We start from the raw sequence: 21263 nt of genomic DNA on the forward strand, positions 1-21263 counted from the left end.
GTTACACGATTTGTTTGATTTGACCGAGGCAATTCATGTCTATCTTTGTGGTGTAAGTTTATTTTCTGTCAGTAAATGTTGCTATATTTTTCCATTCTGTTCATTGAAAGCGCCCATTGCGAAAAGACAATAACGATAAACAAGTTAAAGTGTGTTTTTTTTCGAAGTTTAAGCATTTATTGGCGTGCAGTTCGGTACATCACATCTGAAAACTTATAATGAAATTGTTATAACGTAACATTCTCTAAGAGACAAGCTGACATTTTTTGACATGAAAAGCTTCAATTTCAGTTTAAATCATCGTATTTTTCATCAAAACAGTGCATAATTCCCGTAGGAAAGTTAGAAACCGAAATAATTTGACGAATGGAGGTAGAAGATAGAATTGGTTAGCTATGTGCAAAGAATTTGTTAGATATGGTTAGCTATATGCAAAGACAGAATTGGTTAGCTATTGATTAGCTATGAGTTAAAACGGTCATACCAGCATCATAAATAACCTCCAATGCACCAATTATGTAGAGCGTCTGTGAAAACTTTGAAGATTTTTTCCCCTTTTAGGTAAATCTAATATGCATGTTTACTACCCTTACAGAGGTCTAAGGCGTAAGCAATTATGTCAATACCGAAGATAATCGAAATAGGGTGTCCTGCGTTCATAACTACATAAGCTGCAGATATTGAAAAACGCACAAATGTCAGAATGTGAACGAACTAAAATATAAAAATGAACACACGAAAGTCTTGACATGAACGCACGAAAATCCGATCACAAACACACAAAAGTATGAACATCAACACAAAAAAGTCTGAACGTTAACGCACGGATTACCAACTTGTTTCTAGACAAGTTACGCCAAAAGTTTTTTAGTGTCAGACTTCATTTACATTTGATATGCTCCATACCAAGTTTGGTTAGATTTGAAATAATCCATGAACCGATGAAAAATTCTTTATAAGTAAATAAACCAAAATATCAAAATTTAGACTGGAGAACTTATTTTCTTAAAGGCTCCATTGAAAATTCTTTTAATTTCAGACTCAAAAAACACGCTAAGTTTATGTCAATTAGAACAACTACTTGAACCGATAAAACTCCATTATACCTAAACAGAAGGTAAGCGGAAATTTTTTAGATTCAGACATAAAAGAGCGAAAATCCGGTAAACGCAATAAATTTTGGTGAACGCACGAATAAGTGGACTTTAACGCACAAATTTCCAATAAAAACACGAAACTTTAGTGCACGCAGCAAGTCTGGAAATCAAACACGAACTTGTTGACACCAAAACTTGACAGTTTGCCGTGGAGCAACGCGAAGAATCTGGTGAACGCACGAAGGTTTTGTGAACGCTCAAGAGTCTGAGCATAAACACAATGTCTGGTGAGTCCATGAAAATCTGGACATCGTCGCACGACATTCTGGAGAACGCACGATAATCTGGACAAAGGGATTTTGAATCTTGGGCTGCCTGGACATAGAAACTTTCCATCTGGGATGGTCTGGATATGCCGTTTTCCGTGTGGAACCTTAATCTGGCTATAAATTCAATGCATTTCTAATGTTTTCTTCCGTTTCTTGCCTTCGGTTCTTTTTTTCTATCCATCTTTAATGAATTTACATTTACTCCTTTAGAGCTACCTAAACGATTGGAGTTGTATGGGGAGTTGGGCTGGGTGTCTCTTTTACAGGTTTCGAAAACAAATTAGATATGATCAATTTATAAGACTTCAATAAGAGTTACGATGACTTTAGGTATATTTTGATTATTTAAGTGTCCTTGAAACAAAAAGCAAAATCAAGGATGCACATAAAAACAAGAGCGTTCGTTAATCTGAAGTCAAAGGAAGACATTGAAATGGTTTCTAAGAGAGAGAGAGAGAGAGAGAGAGAGAGAGAGAGAGAGAGAGAGAGAGAGAGAGAGAGAGAGAGAGAGAGAGAGAGAGAGAGAGAGAGAGAGAGAGAAAGAGAGAAAGAGAGAAAGAGAGAGAGAGAAAGAGAGAGAGAGAGAGAGAGAGAGAGAGCAGGTAAGCAAGCGATTGAGTGAGTTACCGTACGATAAAGTAAGCGAGCAAGTTCTGCCCCAGGTGAGAGGGTGGAATTTTTGTTTTATGTGCTGCATTTTCAGATAATTTTAATTTCAGCTTGAAATTTATCCAATGGGATAGTTGCACAAATGTGGACAAGTAAATCCACTTTGCGATTCGAACATTTTGGGACAAATTTAATGTTTACGATTTACGAGCAATTTGAGTCTGTTCTTTTAATTTTTTTAAAGTCATTTTTGTGGATTTTTCACTCCTTGATGGAAGTTTTGCAGTCTAAATTTATTGATTAGCCTTGTTGCCTTAAGGTTTTAGTAGATATGAACACCTGTTGCTCTAACTGGTTTTAATTGTAACTTGTTTAAGTCAAGGAAAATCGATTTAAATCATTTTCTGCCGGCATATATCAGACTTTGAAAAATTATTCCTCTAATTTTGGCTTTTATGCGTTGGGGATAGTTTTTTCATATTATTTGATTGATTTGAGGTTTTTTAAGAGCACCGTTACTATGATGAGGTTATCGGATTTGTCTGTTTAAACTGATATATATTTTTAGTTCTTAATGAATTTTTGTTTCGAGTGCTATATGTTGTGTTGTGTATCGCTGACTGAAAAGAAACGGTCCATTAATTTTTGGAGATGAATGCCAATAGCTGTAATGTAACAAATTTTACATAATATTTTTGGAATTCGGAGGTTTCAATTTTTCATCCTGTTCCCTCGATTATATCCTGATGAACAATTCGTATTATACTCTCTGCCGCTTTAAAAAGCAAATGAAAGTGATGTTGTTAATTTTTTGCATAAGTAGTTAGTAATTGCTACTTATGTCAGGCTTTGCTTCGAGTTTATACGAGAAATGTTTCAACAGGTCGAGTTTTTCGTAGCAGTATACAAAAGTCAGTACCGCATGTAAAAAAAGTTACTTCATCTTTACAAATGAAGAAAATTCAAGAATGACGAGTGAAGTGATTTTTTGTAGTTCAATTTATGGAGAACGAGAATAATGTATGAGAAAGTAGTTGATAAGCCAGCAGAACCTTTAAAAGTGGTCTCTTCGAATTTGCTTCTTAGAACTAGCTCTATAATTGAGACTGATAGTGTTTTTCTGCTCAAATGGTGACAATTATTTTCATTCTTGAGAGCTATTTTGACCATTTGAAGCATAAATTAGTATTATCATTTCAATTTTTATGTGATTTTGATGTTTGCCCCTTTTAGAGGCTTTTTAATTAAAATTGTTTAAAATTACTTCTGAAGTTGATACAACTTGTAGAGAGTTTGTCCAATACAATCTGACGTGTTTATGATTCTGGCATGACATAATTAGTTTTTGAAAAAAGAAAACTGATGTAATTAAATGGATTTTCAACCAGTTTTTTGAATTGAAGTTCTTTTAAAAAATTTGGCTACTTTTTGACTTTCCGTTAATTTTTTTCTGGTTCAAATGGAAATTTTCAGCTGTTCTATTATTGCTTATTTTTTTACAATAGAGTGTTGGAGTTTATGGTAAAATAATAAAAGAAACCCTGACTGATTTTTTAAAAGTATTGATCCTCTTTTCTGTTTTTCTTTCGGTTAAAGTTTTTTATCGTTTTTTATGCATTGAGTGGACATGTTTACTCTACCTGACTGAGCAGCAAACTGGCACAGCAAATTTATTTCTTTCTTAATTTCTGTTTCGTCTTAGTCTTAAATTTTGTTTATATAGTTTTCTTCTAACAGATGGAAATCACTTCTTTGAACAGAAGCTAACCATCATAAAGTCCGTTATTTCTTGGTCCTTCAATCTGAAAAGTTGTAAACAAAAATTAATAACAAATAATTATAGAAATTTTTTCCGCGGAAGTGAAATGGAACTGAAAGGATTGCAAAAAGTAGCTATTTTGCAGATCAAATCTGAAAAGAGGCGGAAAATAGTAATTTTAGGGGAAAAAATGGATAATTAATAAATAATTGTGATGCCTGCTTAATCACAGCGGAACAGCATTAGGCCACAGCTTATTCTCCACATTTCAGACTCCTCTTTTTATGTGCAGAATTTCTCTTTTTTTTGGTAACTATAGCCACTTTTTTGCGTGGCTTACCTCTCGGCTATCACGCCCTTGAGAATATATTGAAAGTTTTTTGAATATATTTAGAATATAGTGAAAGTTTTTTGAATTATTTCCTTCTGAGCTGCCCAAAGGCTTCCTAGTTGTATTTGTGGGTTGTCTTTTACGGCTCTCAAAAACGAATTGGGGTAATTTTTACGACTAGGGACAATGCATATCGCTCAGGTAAAGTTGGTTTGAAAATGTCTATTAAATGGGCTATTATATGGTTTCTAACCCCTATACTAAAGAGACAACAGAAGTACTTTTCACGAATTCCACAGTTATTTCGAAATATTAGAAACTTTACAACTGTGCTAAGGTTCGTTGGTGGATCAAAAGAAATTATATGTGGAATTTTTATGGTTGCAAGGGGTTCATTCCGAGTAATTCTGGCCTTTCATTTAAATATGCTCGAAGATCGATCTTTGGTGAAAATTAGCAATTAGAAAACTTTCATTCGAGTATTCATTCGATCAACTAGCAGATTTGCAAAAAATTATCATTCGATCAACTAGCAGAAATTCAAAAAATGTCAAGAAAACGGATAGCAGGTCTTTTCGAGAACGGTTGCATCGAGTTTCAGTTTAGCCCTATTTCAAAGCAACTCGAAGCACCTGAAAGCATCTTTAGCCCTATCCGCTATCAACTGGATTCTACTATCAATGGTTGCAATATTACTAAGTAAGTTTTTGGCTTATTTCCACAAAAGTTAATTTTCCAAAAAATATAGACAGGAAGAATTTTCGAAATGAAAGAATCTCAGTTTTTAAATTAGCTGTTAATTCTACGGCCTATAAACAAAAAACAATTGCTTAAAAAATCGACCTCCTGTTTTCTTGCCTCCAAAAATTACTCTGCAAAAAAGATGCCTTTGAGTCTATCGGTAAAATAAATCATCTAATGATTTGTATCAGTATTTTTCCCAGCAATAGTGGCGCCCCTGACCTTTTTGTTCACTTTTCTCAATATGGGCAGTCGATGTACCTATATAAATATTTTAAGGCTTTGCCCTATGGAATCTATCACGCATCCGTCCCATCCATTGGGTATGACGTCAAATATCCGTTAGTGTCCAAAAATACCATGTTTCATCTCAAGGCACGACTTTGTATCTAAATTAAACTGCTTTTTATTAGAGAAATTTTGGCACCCAATTTGTTAACTAATCTGCTTTCATTAATTCATTTTATCGATGACAAAAGGTTGTGCATTGACAAAAGGTTGTCCAGCTGGCGATATTTGATTCTGTTCCATTTCGGTTATCAATGATATTAACAGTTTGGCAGATCAAACATCATTTTTATGGAGACCCGTTATTTTTTGAAAACTCAGAGCTCTTCATGGCAGTGAAATTCTCTAAGCGTTTTCGCATTATATCCTAATCTAATAATGGCCTCATGTCAAAATGTACAGTTTGTGTGCTCAAGGTTTTTTTTTGCGGAGAGAAAAAAGGCGTAAGAAAGCTGTCATCATTTTCCTTTTATTACACGAGGTGTGGGGAATAGTTTAAATGTTATATCGACAAAACGAACGATGATATATTTTTTTTTCATTTAAGTATTTTTTCATTTTCTGTCGGTATTTTTTTCACAAGCTTCCCAACATAGGTATTTTCATTTGCTACCTGCTTTTTTGCGTGCATCCCAAGTTGAGGTACCATCCGAAAGTGACCCCTGATCAGACCAAGTCCAACGCACATGGTGTGTTCCCAGACCAAAATTACAGGGTCTGGGATTTGGTTCGAGCGCACATTAGTATGATCAGAGGTCACTTCGGTCTGGGGTTGATCTGATCGGTGGTCCATTCCGGATGTTAACGGTCTGATCATAGGTCTTTTTCAAGCGCACGAGATTATAATCAGAAGTCCTTTCAGTCGGGAGATGGTCTGATGAGAGGTCTGTTCTGGATGGTAATGGTTTGATCCTAAGCCCCTTTCCGAGCGCACAATAGTATGATTAGAGGTCATTTCAGTCTGGGGATGGTCTGATCAGAGGGCTTTGGAGCGCACTACAGTCTGGTCAGACGGGCTTTTGAGCAATTGATTTTGGGATGAAGGAAATAAAAATCTCCTTGATGTGATAATTTTTTTTATTTTCGAAAATATTTTAAGTGAATACGTCGATATTTCCGAGTAAAATAAAAAAATTTTCCAAGTACACAATAAAATTTCTATATTTATGACAATATAGTAAGCGGAGAAGTATAGAAATTGGTCTGATAAGTGGAATTTTTGGTCTGGGGATAGTCTAATCAGAGGTCATTTTAAGCGCACAATCATTTCTACAATGGTGTGGAGTTGTTATGGACTATGTTTCAAAAATAGTCTGATAAGTGGCAGTTTTGGTCTGGGGATAGTCTGAGCAGAGGTCATTTCAAGAGCACAATAGTCCGGACGATGGTCTGGGCTTGGCCTTGGCCTTGGTTGCACAATCGTCTGGACAGGGGTGTGATTTCGGTCTGATCAGAGGTAATTTCCGTCTGCCAATGTCTGATCAGAGACAACTTCGAGGGCACTTCGAGTGCAGACTGTGTTTCGAGCGCATTTTAGTCTGATCAGAGGTTACTTTGGTCTGGGATGGTCTGATCAGAGGGAACTTCCGGATGGCACCTCAACCTTGGATGTGATTCGGCTCATTGGCAGTTGATAAAAATTTACACGCAATCAATACTGCTAATTATTGTTCCGACCTCTCCTTAGTTAGGGGTGGCAATATAGGCTCAACTCTTTTTTCTGCTCAGTCAACAGTAGCCGATCGACAATATGGCCGCAGTTGTATAACCCAAAATGTCCACCTTTGTAAAAATTGCTTAAAATCTAGATGTCTAAAATTTGAAACAATAGGAGTTGAGCTTAGTATCTGTTTTTCACAAAAGTGATTGTACCGTTTTAGCGAAATTGGGAGACTTTTAAAATGGAAAATAAGTGAAAAGTCAACTAATACTTTATTGCGCAGTTTAGATATCTAATTTTTGCACTGAATGTAACTTTTTTTTCGCATTGAATGCACCTAATCTGCAGTTAGTTTAACTAAGATCCGCAATTGCGCCTAATTCAATGCGCGCTTTTGAGCATGTAAAAGTGACTCTAAAGCATTTTTGTTTGAGTTAGTAAAATGGTTTAAAGCTTAATAATATACCTTTTTGGACTCAAACAAAATTACAACAATGTTTTTTTTTGAAATGTAGGCCTGGAAAAATACAGCATCATAACCACCTGGGAAAATACATCTAGGAATGACATCATCACACTGAAGTTTGGCTACATTAGGCAAATTCAGACAAGAATTTCTTCTCTTTATAATTTCTTCACGATCATAAGGGGGTTACAAAATAATCTGTAATGCAAATAAAACAAAACTAATTGATTAGTGTACTGATTTTTAGGAATCATATAGAGAGCAGTTTCAGAATTTAACACTTGAAATAGTTGTCATGTTTTTTACACTAACGCTGAAGTTTTGGCGTTGTTGGCACTGTAAAATAGGTTTCTGATGTCAAGTGTAACTTTTATTAGGACAGTTGTCAATTAGTTTTAAAAAATTTTAATTTGAATGACTTCTTGTTGCCTGTAGGTTGGAAACATTAATTTATATAACTAGAGATATTAATATTCCAATCACTTTGTGCATACTTTTAAAATTGCATGTTGTTATTGTTGAGTTTTAAATTTAGCGGTGCTGCTTGAATGACGGCGTTTAATGAAAGCTGGCTATCAGTAACCCGTTAGCAATGACGTGCAATCGAATATTTAAGTAAATTTAAATCAGCTGAGGTGTCCGAGAGAACTTTTCCTCCCAATTTTTTTTTTAGTTTTTGCTTTACGGGATTCGTGAGAGAATTGTCTTTGAAAAACGTGGAAAAGCAACCCTTGCATCATGTCTTCTTTAGTGTGTAAAAATTCACTAGCAGATCTGCTGGCATATCGCAAAGCAGTTTGTAACAGACTGTGCAGGTTTTGAGAAAACTGATTTTTTCTTTCGGGAACCATTTCGTTCAGCAAACAGGGAAATAAAATCAAGGAACAGTGAATGTCAACTGTCGTCAGCTTTTCACCTCTCAATGCTCCAAAAGCAAATCATTGTGATGCAAAATCATTCAATTACAGGAAAATGACTAATTATTATTCTTGCCCTCACTTTTAAAGCCTCCACCAGTCACAACACAGTCTCTCGAGTATTCACTACAATCAAACATCCGTTAAAATCTTTCGTTTTGAATTAGTTTTGAAAAAAAAATATAAAAAACTACTTTGATTGAAAATCATTTTGAGATCAATGGTGCGATTTTTCAGTTCAATTGTGCTCTATAGTTGATTCGGTTCTGTCATCAATAAACCCTGCAATTAGGTTCAATCTTCAATTCATATCGGCTGATTCTTGTGAAGAAATTTTTCAACCTTTTTTCTTCGTTCATAATCACTGCGTCTCAATAGAAAGATTTTCTTTTAAAAAATCAAATACAAGTTGATTGCTCTTTTTCCTTGCCTACTACAATAAGTTAGTGGATTTCAATTGAAATCAACATATCAAGTTCTTTTTAATTGATTTTATTCAATTTTTCTGCTTCATTGACACTTGTCTTTTGACAGATAAACCATAAAATTTAGTGGATTATTTTTTCTTTTTCGTTCTTTAATTGCTTTAAGAAAAGCAATTGAATTGATTTTTAGTTCAATTAATGAGTGATTATCAATCGGATATAGAAAACGAAACTATTCAATTAAATTGGTTCAAAATTTTTGTGTTCATTTACAGGTGTCTGCTGACAGTTGCATATTGACAGTTGTCTATTGATAGGCGTTCATTGACGGTGTCTGTAGACATGTGGCTATTGAAAGCCTGTGTCTCAATTAAAATGCTTTTTTACTGATTTATTTTATACTCTCAATTAACATGAACAATTGAATTAAAAAACTCATTTATTGATAACAGCAAGAAAAAAAACCGTACAAATTAGTGAGAACAAAAACGAAAAAGACACTTGATTTTCTACTTGAAAAAGTTTTTAATCATTCTTAGCAATTAAACAACAAAGTTGACCTAAATAATTTTGAAGACAATTTAGGATTGTTGTACATATGAAGATTTTTCGAATTTTTAAAAAAATTCGTACAATGGGTTTTTTCTGGCCTCTAACTGAGTTTATATTCACTTTTGTAATCTCTCTCTCTTTATCCCTCTCGCTCTCTCTCTCTCTCTCTCTCTCTCTCTCTCTCTTTGTGTGTGTATATAAAGGCTTTGGGAGTATTTTGTGATGTTATTATTGCGAGGAGCTAGTTATGCTTCTTTTCGTATGAGTATGTTCTGGAATTTAATAAAGTCAACGGTTTTTCACTAATTTAAATCAGTAATTAACCAAACTGCATTACTTTTTTTTCGTATAATTTTACGATTTCATGCAAAACAGTATATTTTGCTGACAATTACGATAAAGAGTGTTAATAGATGGTCAGCTCTAGCAACATTAGCTAATTCCGGTCACAACAGGGATTACTACACTCAAAATTGGTTTTGAATTTTATTGAGATGCCGTATTTTAAAATGCTTCTGCTCTGTTTTCACTTTTTTATGTCGATATCAAACCAAAACGAATCCAAGTCAAGATTCAATAAATGAAAAATTACGCTCACATGAAAATCAAGTAAAATTTTCATATATCATGCTTTCCGCTATAAGTTGATAGTGTTTATAGATTCGTCAAAATTGTTTTGTAAAACTTTGTTTAATCTCCTTTGCCCGCATTTGTTGATCGGTTTGCAGTCTCGCAACTTATAATTTCTAACGAAAAATTAATTAGGCCCCTCAAGTTTTATAATAGAAACTATAAAACTTTTCAGGTCATCCGAAGTGGCTCCTATGATTTCGAATATATTTATTTATATAAAATAATTTTTAACTTTGTGAACACTGTCGTAGTGTACCTTATTAACATCAACCTGTAGAGTAGTCCCCTTAATCACAGATGGTTTGCATCTTCTATTTTTTAAAGCTGCTTTAGGTTTCAAGCTGTAGTTTTATGGCTGTGATACTACAAGTTCTCTTCAAACATTTTTGTTCTTTTTTGGGATTTCTACCGTTTTTGAGATTGTTTGTTTTTTGTTGCTTTAACATATTATCTCATCACGTTTAGGTCCCATATGCACTGGAAGAACAAGCAATGGAACAAATTTACTTGTTAAGTTAAAAGCTATTGGTTTTCAAGGCTGCGACATTTTTTCTGGGAATATAAATTGATCTAAACAAGTTGATAGCGAATACTTTTAATGTCTTTGAAATAAGTTGTTTTCAAACATATTAGCGCATTTTTTGAACGATGCCCTTTTTCATCCTATTTTATTCATCTTGTAACTTACTGTCGTTAATGACAGGTTCCATATTCTTTCCGGTGAAGCAAACTTCAACCTCTCTAAAGATTTTATGTTGGTATTATCATTGGTATGACACTCTCTGCTTTCATAAAATCTTGTTTGTTTTCTGATAATGATCGATATACGTAGTTTTTTGTTGTCCTTTTCCATTGTCTCTTTGAAATAGGGGCCATTGACGATCAAATGAGGACAAAATGAACATACAATAGTGCCAGTTATTACCTTATAATTTTGTATAACTTTGAAAGATTCAATTATTTCTTAATTTTCTTCAAAATTTTCAGTTCTGCATGATGTATTTGATGTCCATTTCAGTCTCACGATTTTGCCGCACTAATATAATTACCTATAGCGTTATCGAACCTCCCAAGGTTGAGGTCCCAGACGGAAAGTCGATATGTCCAGACCCAGATGAACGCACCACGGGGGTGTCGTGCGTTCAAATATACTTGGTCTGGAAACAAGGAAAAAGCGCACGAAAGTCTGGACATAAACGTACGAAAGGTCTGATGAACGCACGAAAATCTGGACATGAACGCACGAATAGTCTGGTGAACGCACGAAAGTCTGGATATAGGCACTTTCCGTCTGGGACGGTCTGGACATATCGACTTTCCGTCTGGGACGGTCTGGACATATCGACTTTTCGTCTGGGACCTCAACCTGGGTCGTTATATAATTTGATCATTGGAAGCAAAAATTTATGAAAAAAGTTCCTGATAATTGGTAATTAATTTTTATTGCGATTCATTGGGTACTTTGCGTTGCCTGAAATATATCGCCGTTTAAGGAAATGTTAATCTTTAACTAAGGCACCTGAAAACGATCCAGAGGGGCTAATGGTGCTCTTTCGGAGCGCATTTGATATTAATGTAAATATAACGTTAAATTACCTGTGATTTGAGGTTCCGTAAACGTTTTATTATTATCATCAACAACTCATGAAAAACTAAACTATCTTGTGACTTCTAATATACCAGCGAAATTCATTTGATGTGTGTTTGATGTTTATAAGTGGATTACTTGAGCTTTCATGAGATTTCTACAGCATAAACGCAAAAACGCAAAAACTCGAGTTTACGAGACACTTATTGCAAATATTAACTTCTTTGTTTAAATTGACAAATCTCTTCTAACTGAGAAGAAACAACCCTGGAATTTAAATCATCTGATAACAGTGTTAGTGTAACAACCTGACAGATCAAACCAACCTATTTCTTTGCATTTTGCCTTGGAGTACTTGAAGCTGCAAAATGACTTCAGATCAGCAGTTTGATTTTGTGACAGCAAGAATTGAGGATCGGGTTTTTAGGTTGAAGAAAGCCATCGCAGACAAAAACACAGCTTTTGATATTAAGCATCTTAAAGAAGCTGTCATGGCCGATCTGAAAACTGCTGAAGAAACTTCAGAAGTGATTACAAAAAATGTGGAAAAAGAGAAAGCAGAAGAAGTTGCAAAGAGACTTCTGGATATACAGCAAGAAGTGGAGGTTAATTTAGATGCCTTCAATCGGTTAGTATAATGTTTTTGAAATTAACTGATTTGATTTATGGTGCATATTCAACTCAATAGAAAGCTGAATATGAAAATGTGATAAAGTGAAAAATTAACTTATAAGAAAATGTGATAAAGTGAAAAATTTTTGAATAATTTTTCAAATTTTGGTTCTTTTGAGTCTACCAAAAAATGAATTGTACATATATACTTTTATATATATATATATATATATATATATATATATATACATATATATATACACATTTTAAAGTGCTCATTACAATCGCTACACCTGAGTTATTTGGTTATTTTTTGCACGACCTTAAGTGTAAGATGGTACACGTCTCAATCCTCCTACATATAGACTTGAGAAAGTACTATGTTAACTACTTATCTCAATGCAAAACAATAGTTAGGGATGGAATCGAATTTATTAAAGAGTAGAAAAAATTGTAGGGAGATTTTTTTATATATAAAAAAACTTATCTGAGCGGATTTAGATTGTGGACTTTATCATTGGAACGCGAACCATAGGTTTTGCGGGATCTCTCTAAAAAATCCACCTCCTCTGGGGGATATTAATTAAATGAATTTATTTAATAGAAATTTATGTACCAATTTGAAAAGAGAATAAGCTTTTCCACTCAAATAACGCTGTATCTTAAACTAAATAGAACAAAGCGGCTCGGTAATGTGCGATCGCACGTAAGGTTCCGACCCCGCTCATCCACAATTTTGGCATTATTGTCTACCAAATGAGGAACAGATGGAAAAACACAAAAAATTCAAGTATTTTTCAAAAAAAAACTGGTGTATGAACGAAAAGATAGCCTCAAACAAAATAAAAAGTGGAGTAAAAATTGATGCATTAGATTGATGAGATATGCCGATATTAAGAAAGCGAGCGAAGACGAACGGTATTCGAGCTAGATAACGTCTAAGACTCGAACTACAGAAAAACTGTAAAAGAACAATCTTTATTCAAGATAACAATACGTATTTTTCAACGATAAGCTCTTATTCGATCACACATAACACTCCTCCTCGAACGTACACATAAGACATCTAAAGTAACACTGGCGGCAAAAAGGCTAGACAAGACCTGTTAGCCTTTTGTGAGCCAATAAAGGTCAATTCAGCTCATGTGTGACGTAACTTGGCCTTGCTTTGGCCTTAAAGTTAAACCATTCAATGCGTGTTGTTAGTCTAATAATTTTATATCTAAGTCATTTTAGTCTAAATCGGGCTAGATTAGCTTAAAACCGCTCTCAAACGGTTCGTTGCTCAAGGCACATGTATTAGAGTACGGATTTTGCTTCGTAAGGGTCGACATGGTGGGGGCTCGAACCACCGGTCCTTAGATTGAGAGTACAGTGCTATACTAACTGTGCTATGGTTACTTGTTTTGTTACGCATACAATTTAAATATACTCACTTACTTTTGTCGCTGCATACAATTCTCGCTTACATTTATTTGTATTCACAACATCTTCCGGCCCCGAAAGTGGTGTACCAAAAACTGGAATCAATTTTACAACGGGTCTCCTATTTCGGCGGAACGGGCAAAGCCGTCGTCACCAAAGCGAAGTTTTTCGATACGTCCTAGAGGAAAATGGCCTCGGGGAGATGAGTGTTTGGCGAGCCATACCAGATCTCCTGATTTTAGCTCATCTGAAGTGGATTTTGACCATTTACTGCGACGATTCAAAGCCGGTACGTACTCATCCAACCATCGTTTCCAAATTGAGTCGGCATACGATTGCGCTCGGACGTAACGCTTTCTGTGATCAAAATCGTCACTTTCAACTAATGAAGGGAGCATACTAGGACGGAAACCGAGAAGAAAATGATTTGGAGTAATTGCGTCCATTTCTGATGGATCATTGCTTACAGAAGTGAGCGGCCGGTTGTTGAGCGTCATTTCAACTAGACAGAATGTTGTTTGGAGCACCTCGTCAGTCAATCGGTGGTTACCGAGTACAGCGTAGAATGTCCGTTTGACACTCCGTACCATGCGTTCCCACGAACCACCATGATGGGGGGAAGATGGAGGGTTAAAGTGCCACTTAATACCTTTCTGTGACATTTTGCTTGCAATCGCACGTTGGTTCAAAGCTTTAAAGCAAGCTGACAACTCTTTCTCCGCACCAGTAAAGTTTGTTCCATTGTCTGACCATAGAACTTGCGGTGTCCCTCTTCGTGCGATGAATCTTTCTATGCCCATAACACAAGAGCTGGTATCCATAGAATTTACGACTTCAATGTGGAGTGCTCGAGTTGTAAGGCACGTGAAAAGGAACCCCCAGCGCTTCTCAGTTGAACGCTTGACGGCGACATAGAACGGTCCGCAGTAGTCTATCCCTGAGTTGGAGAAAGGTGGGTTACCATAGGACAGACGCTCGACTGGTAGATCCGCCATCATTGGCTTCACTGTGTCTGCACTACGCTTACGACACAAGATACAAATGTGCTTGATTGACCTCAAAGCGGGACGAAGCCTGATGATAGCACAGCGGCGCTGGATGAAAGCTCGTAAGAATTCAACACCTTCTTGGTGATTTTCCAGGTGTGCCTTCAAAAGAAACAATTTTACTGCAGGATGACGGCTATCTAAAATAATGGGGTGTTTGAGGTCATAGTCCGCCTCGACCAAACGTTTCAATCGGCCGGTTAATCTAATCAAGGCATTTGGGCCAATGAAGGGCGAGAATGGTGCGATGCGACTCTTCTTGTTAATTTGTTTACCATCAAAAAGCAGTTTTTGTTCAACTGGGAATGATTCCAACTGCATGAGAAACTGAAGCTTAGCCTCAGCTACTCGAAGTTCATCAGGATTGCAAATAATGCGGTCTGGTGTACGATATGAAGCATGTTTGGGGAGTATACGGAGGAGATAGGCTGTAATTCGAACTAGTTTGTTGAAAGAACTGTACCTATCAAAGTCAAATATTTTCTCAGGTTGCATTGTATTGCCGGCAAACGCCATTTGTGGCTCAGTTACATCCTTTTGTGAATTGTGCAAGGATGGTTTTGTTTGAAGGCTATCTCTGATGCTTGTGCTGGGTTGAAAAGGGAAGTGAGAAGTAAACAAAAAGCTTGGCCCTGTTAACCAACTGCTTGTTCTTAAGTTTTCAGCTGACATGCCTCTTGTTCCAGCATCTGCTGGGTTGTCTGCAGTTGGCACATGGAACCATTGATCAACAGTTGTTGACTCTAGAATTTCCGAAACTCTGTTAGCAACAAATATAGGTTGCTTGTCAAGTGAACCCAGCCACTGCAGGACAGTGGTGCTATCAGTCCACATAAAGACTCTGCTCAAAGGAATTGTTAGGGCTTTAATTATGTCAACTTTCAATCGTGCCGCCACGAGGGCGGCCTGTAACTCTAGTTTAGGAACTGCTAAGCACTTCATGGGGGCAACCCTCGCTTTCCCTAGAACAAAAGCAATTTCAGTGCGTCCAATACTTCCTGATTTTACTCTGGCCCTGAGGAAGGCAACTGAGCTAAAAACATCCTGAGAGCTGTCTCCGAAAACGTGGAGCTCCAACTGATCGAAAGCCCCGGAGAAGAAACTTCTAGGGATAGTTAAGTTGCATAATTTAGGCAGATCTGAACTCCAGACTTTGAACCTATTCATCATTTCAATGGGCAGGGTGTTGTCCCAGTTTTGGCCAATCAGTCTCCAAATGTCCTTCAACAATAGTCGAGCAGTAACCGTGAATGGCGCGACCAACCCAATGGGGTCGAAGACTTTTGCTACTAAGCTGAGGACTAAGCGTTGCGTGACTTTGTTGCTTTCGTCGCACTTCGTGCCTCGACTAACGACTAAGGTATCCTTTCGATGGTCCCATTTTAGACCCAGAACATGTGAAGAGGCTTCTTCATCAGAAACTAAGATCACTTTAGGTTGGCATAAATGATCATTGTTTTCGATTTCATCCAGTAAGTGCGGCGTGTTACTTATAAATTTTGTTAGCTTGAATCCTCCTAACTTCAATAACTCAACTAACTTCTTGGACCTACTTAGTGCTTCGTGTGGTGTTTCTAGAAATCCAAATAGTCGTCCATATAGAATTTATCTAATACAGCTTGCGCAGCATCGGGGAACTTACGAATGTTGTCTTTTGCTGTTTTCTGAAGCGCAAAGTTCGCACAAGTTGGCGAATCCTTCGCACCGAATATATGTCGGCTGTATTGATATACCATCACTTCTGATGATGGGTCCTCCCGCCACAAAAATCTGAGGCAGGGCTTATCCGCGAGTTGGACGCCCACTTGAAGGAACATACCCTCAATATCGGCGGAGACGGCATACTTATGCTGCCTAAAACGGATGAGAGTATGAATGAGACGCTGAAGTAGGTCAGGGCCTGTCAGTAACGATCTATTTAAAGAAGTTCCGTGGAATTTTGCGGCACCATTTAATACCCTTCTATTTTTTCCAGGTATATTTGGATTTATTACAGGGTGGTGTGGTAAGTACCACTCACGTCTGGATCGCTGACTGGGATCTTTTGGGTTTTCTACTCGAAAAACGTAGCCTTTCTCGACATCATCATTTATGTTCTTTGAATATTTAGACCGAAGTTCTTCGTCCTTAGAAAGCCTTTTCTCGGGGGACTTTAGCTGCACGAGCGCTGAGTAATAGTTGTTTGGTAAGTCGAGGTCGTCATTAGCCCAAAGCATTCCAACTTGATATCTTTGACCGTCGTGCGTCGTGGTTTTCTTTAAGATTTCGACTGCTCTGCGGTCTGCTGATGACCTTGGATCAACTTCTTTGATTGCACCGTAAGACTCCAATTCGTACCAGGTTCTTAACTGTTCTACTAAATCTTGTTCTGGCTCAACAATAGCTTTGAAGCAGGACGAAACGAAACTAGAGCTTGAAGGCAGCGGACCACTCAACACCCATCCTATTGGTAGACGGACGGCAACGGGGGCGCATTTTGATTCGCTTTCAAAATACTCAATCGGGCGGATGGCGTGGTACACGTCCTGGCCTAGAATCATTTCGATATTCGAATAGCTATACCGAACGGGATCCAGAACACTTAAGTACGGGTAGGTTTCTTGCAAATGGGGGACGTCCACTATATCAGAACCAATGTTTAAGTTCTCCCTAATATATGGACTAACCTGGAAACTTTCACAAGTGTTTTCTGCTATAGGTTTTACGGTGACATCTGTCACAAGTGTATCAATTGTTTGCTGAGTGTTTATCCCGCAAACCGTTAATTTGAGACTATTACCCTTAAGCTTAAGACGTTCAGCTGCAGCACTTGAAATCCATGAATGACTACATGCGGGATCACATAGCGCAAAAACTTTGTTTTCTCATCAGTGGGGCTAATTAATTCAAACTGTTTCGCTTGCAGAAAACCTTTTACGTCCGATAGTGAGGGAAAAGAGGACGAGCTACTCTGAATCGGTAGTTCATTCTTACCACCAATTGTTACTGATGAGGACGGCTGTGTAGTTGGAGCATTGTTAGCTTTACTTCCTTTCTTAAGATTGTTTTTAGGGAAGATACGATCAGCTCCGTGTAGCAATGAATTGTGTGAACTAGTGCAACCCGAATGTTTACATTTTCTGGGGTTGGGGCAATTTCTAAACTGATGTGACCCTTTCAAGCAGAGCTTGAGAGAAGCAGAGAAGCAGAGCTTATTCTCAGCGACAATTCTTGTTCTTTGTGTTGGGTTCTCACTTGTAAATTTTGGACATCGCCACAAAGGATGGTTAGCCTTACAATGAGGGCAAGGTTCATCCTTAATGGGTCTTGGAGTTTGGGTTTTCGTTTTCGCGTCAGTTATTTTTGAACTAGATGCAAAAACCTTTGATGTAGTTTTTGTTTTCGACGGAAAAGACGGCTCTTCAGGTTTCGTTTTAAAGTTGGCTGTTTTCATGCGGTCATGAGTGTCAGATTTCGTTTGCAGCCAATCATTGAAATCCAGCAACGTTGGACGGTCCCATTGGTTCCTCACAATGTGTGAGCACCAAGATTCCTTAAGATTTGGCGGTAGCTTATCCACGGCTTGATTTACTAAAGACGAACTTTGAAGATCGGCCTCATACGATAATGAACGAAACACGCCAACCAGACTAGAAATTACGGACGCATAGGCAATAATGTTTTCGGAGTTATGCATCTTTAGTGGGGGGTAGTTGTTCAGCTTATCCAGATGAGCACCATTAATGGCGTGTGGTTGGCCGAATTTTCTTTCCAACACTTTCATTGCGTCATTGTATAGAGCTCCTGAATACGCGAACTGTTCTATGGATTTCTTCGCTTTTCCAGTTAAAAGTCCTTTCAGATATGTCAACTTGGCAGCATCTGAGAGATTCTGGGAATCTATTGCACTTCTGAATTGTCCTATCCATTCGTACCACAAAAGTGGGTCTCCATTGTAATTGGAAAGGTTCCATTTAGGCAAGGGATTGAGATGACTAGAAGTTATAGCGTCGGCCAAGTCTTTCACATTGAATGACTGATTTGTTTGAGATATTTGTGCTGCGGGGAGAGGCGTGAAAGCGCTTGACGGGTATACGGGCATCGTGGGTTGTTGATAAAGAGACGTTGGAGCTGCAGGTTGATGCAAAGGTGCTGACACTGGTTTATTTGGCTGATTTACCACGGTAGCTGTTGAGAAGGGGTTTTGATGATAAAAAGTTGTACCACCACTCGAAAACGATACCACAGGTTGTTTCATACTTGAGTTTGCCATTTGTTGTGCGTTCACTTGGGAAACTGACTGGGCTACAGTATCTAAAGTTGGCATATGCCAAAGGGTTAAATTCGGTAAGAGGTGGTTTTCCATTGGATAATAATTTTGACGATGTTGTGCATTTTGATTCTGAGGGAACGGTTGGCTTAAGACAACATTCGTGTTTTTTGTATTAGCAACGACGTTTTGATTGTTTGTGCTCTGATTCACAAAAATTGGAAGGTTTGTGTGTGTACTTAGCATCATACTGTTGTTTACGTTCGCTGCTTGGGTATGCTGTTGTTCAGAGTTATTGTGATTGGCATCATTTGACGTTAGATTGTCCGATAAGTTAACAGCCACTTGAATGTTCTGACTATCTGTTTGCAGATTTTCATCAGGTAGCTGCGCATCATTTTTTCCCAAAGAAAGGAAGTACGATACCCCTCTGGGTGTTCGGGTGAAGCTGCTATTAGTGTTAGCAAATAGTGATTGATCGTGGAAACCTCCTAATGAGGCTTGCGGGACTTGAGTAATGTCTGTTAGGGATGGACCTATCTGCGCGTTATTACGTTCAAATTTTCAACTGGTACATGATCTCGTGATCTACCAAGTAGTGGATTGATCTCCATCTGCGGAGCAGTAATTCCTGGATTAGCAGCTCCTGAATTTCGTGGTACTTCTGAAGGCATTGTTTCAATCGCGGCAGGCATTGTGTTATTGGGGTTGGCATTGTTTACCCAATCAGTTACACGCTCAACAGTATCGATATGGTTTGACGTCAGTTGATCGTCAAACTCGTTACCTAGGCTTTCATCCGAGGACTCCATCGCCTCGAGCTCGTTCACTTTGGCTTCAAAAAGCCTTTTTCTGTTTTCTTCGCTGATTGTGTTCAGCTCTAGTTGATGCTTTTGTTGAGCCAGTTTTAACTTATTTTCGTTTTCTCTTTCTATCTCTTCTCGCTTGAGTTTTGCTATTAGGCGTTTTTGACTTGATGCCATCGAATTCGTCTTTGTACCTCTACTCGACGTTTTCCTCTGAGTTTTGCTGGTACTTTGAGGTTCTGTGATTGACTCGATGTATTGGCGCGCCCTTATCACATACTTATCATGTGTTTCGCTTGCCTCCTTCAACCAGAGTTCCAGGTCCTCGGTGATTTGTGCTTTGTTAGGGTGTCGGGCGGCTAACTTTATTAACTGGTCATTTTTGGACATTGCTGTAGACAAAATGTCTTTGGCCTTGCCTACCATGGTTTCGACTCGTGCTTTTCGTGCAGCGCCTTCAATGGCTTCATCTATGCCTCTGTAAACTTTGTTTACGTTTAGTTCGGCCTTAGATCTTGCTTCAATCAAATTTGTTACTTGGGCTTCCATCTTTAGAACAGTTGTAAAAAATTGAACTTCAATTAGAATGAATTTTTATGCACTCAACAATTTTAGATTACAATATTAAGTCATGGGAATACAATAAAAGGGTTAATGGTTTATCTAAGCAATCAGGGACGTAATCGATGTGTTTCGTTCGTGAGATAAAGTTTTAAGATTAACGGGGAAGGCCGACGAGCTCAATTTAACAGCACCGCCACTAGCCAGGAGGAAACCACTGCCAAGCTATAGCCTTGCACTTAAGCTAGCCACGGCTCGAGAGCAGAGTCCTCTAAGAGAGCAGCAGCCCTGTTAGCGCGAGCTTTTTGACGTCGCTGGTTCAGTCTCTTCGGATGCGTTTTCTTAATAAGACAATTAAGGTCGAAGCTATAGAACCTTACAATTGTTAGGGACTTGATCTCACAAGAGAAAGGTGGATGCAATTGGGTGTAGTCGTTAACAACAGCTGGGTCCTTTGCTTTGCGTTTTGAAAGCTAATCTTTTAAAACGTGGACTACAACAAAATCTGTCTGTTTAAGTGCTGCAAAGATATCAGGAGCTCCTTGCCGGGGGCAGTAGACTACTGCACTTATTTTGTTCTTAACAAGATTATGCTCCTCAATTAACTCTTTTGCGGATAATGGGTTATGATTGTTGTTGTGATGAGGCGTTAAACTATTATTTATGGCGTCGTGCCAAATGATAACTTTGTCTGCGTGTGGGCACTGAACGCTTAATTTATACTGCACAGTTTTCCTTTGCTTGAAAGCTTTGAAGCTCAACCCAGGCTCAGCTATGGAGGACTTTACGTGACGAGAGTACTGAGGTTCACGCAATTTGCTTATTGTTCGACTAAGGGAGCTAGCACCAACAATAAACAGCATTTGCTTTTATTTTCGCCGTCATACAAATTTATTGATGATCACTTTGTTTTCGGTTAAGTAATCACTACGAAATTTTCGGCCTTATGAACACTCAAAGATTTTTACGCTAATTGAACACTCGAAAACTTTTCGGCTAATTGAACTCTAGGAAATGTTTCGGCTAAATGAACACCCGAAAAATTTTCGGCTAATTGAACACTAGGAAATTTTTCGGCTAATTGAACACCAGGAATTTTTCGGCTAAATGAACAATCAAAAAATTTTCGGCTACTTGAACACTAGGATATTTTTCGGCTAATTGAACAC

General features: G+C 37.7%; 2 protein-coding genes across 2 annotated transcripts in view; one reads left to right on the forward strand and one right to left on the reverse strand.

The window, feature by feature from the left end:
* The window catches only part of LOC142337710 (uncharacterized), a 249159-nt gene that overhangs the window by 142118 nt on the left and 85778 nt on the right, over positions 1–21263 (reverse strand). The window lies entirely within an intron of this gene.
* LOC142338457 (uncharacterized) overlaps positions 11712–21263 on the forward strand; it is a 63275-nt gene continuing 53723 nt past the window's right edge. Inside the window, exon 1 of the mRNA XM_075388223.1 lies at positions 11712–12023. Coding sequence (XP_075244338.1) covers positions 11764–12023 — 260 coding nt within the window. The 5' untranslated portion in view covers positions 11712–11763. The remainder of the gene's footprint in view (positions 12024–21263) is intronic.

Source organism: Convolutriloba macropyga, chromosome 4, assembly GCF_964194025.1.
Source record: "Convolutriloba macropyga chromosome 4, txConMacr16.3, whole genome shotgun sequence".
Classification (NCBI taxonomy): domain Eukaryota; kingdom Metazoa; phylum Xenacoelomorpha; order Acoela; family Convolutidae; genus Convolutriloba; species Convolutriloba macropyga.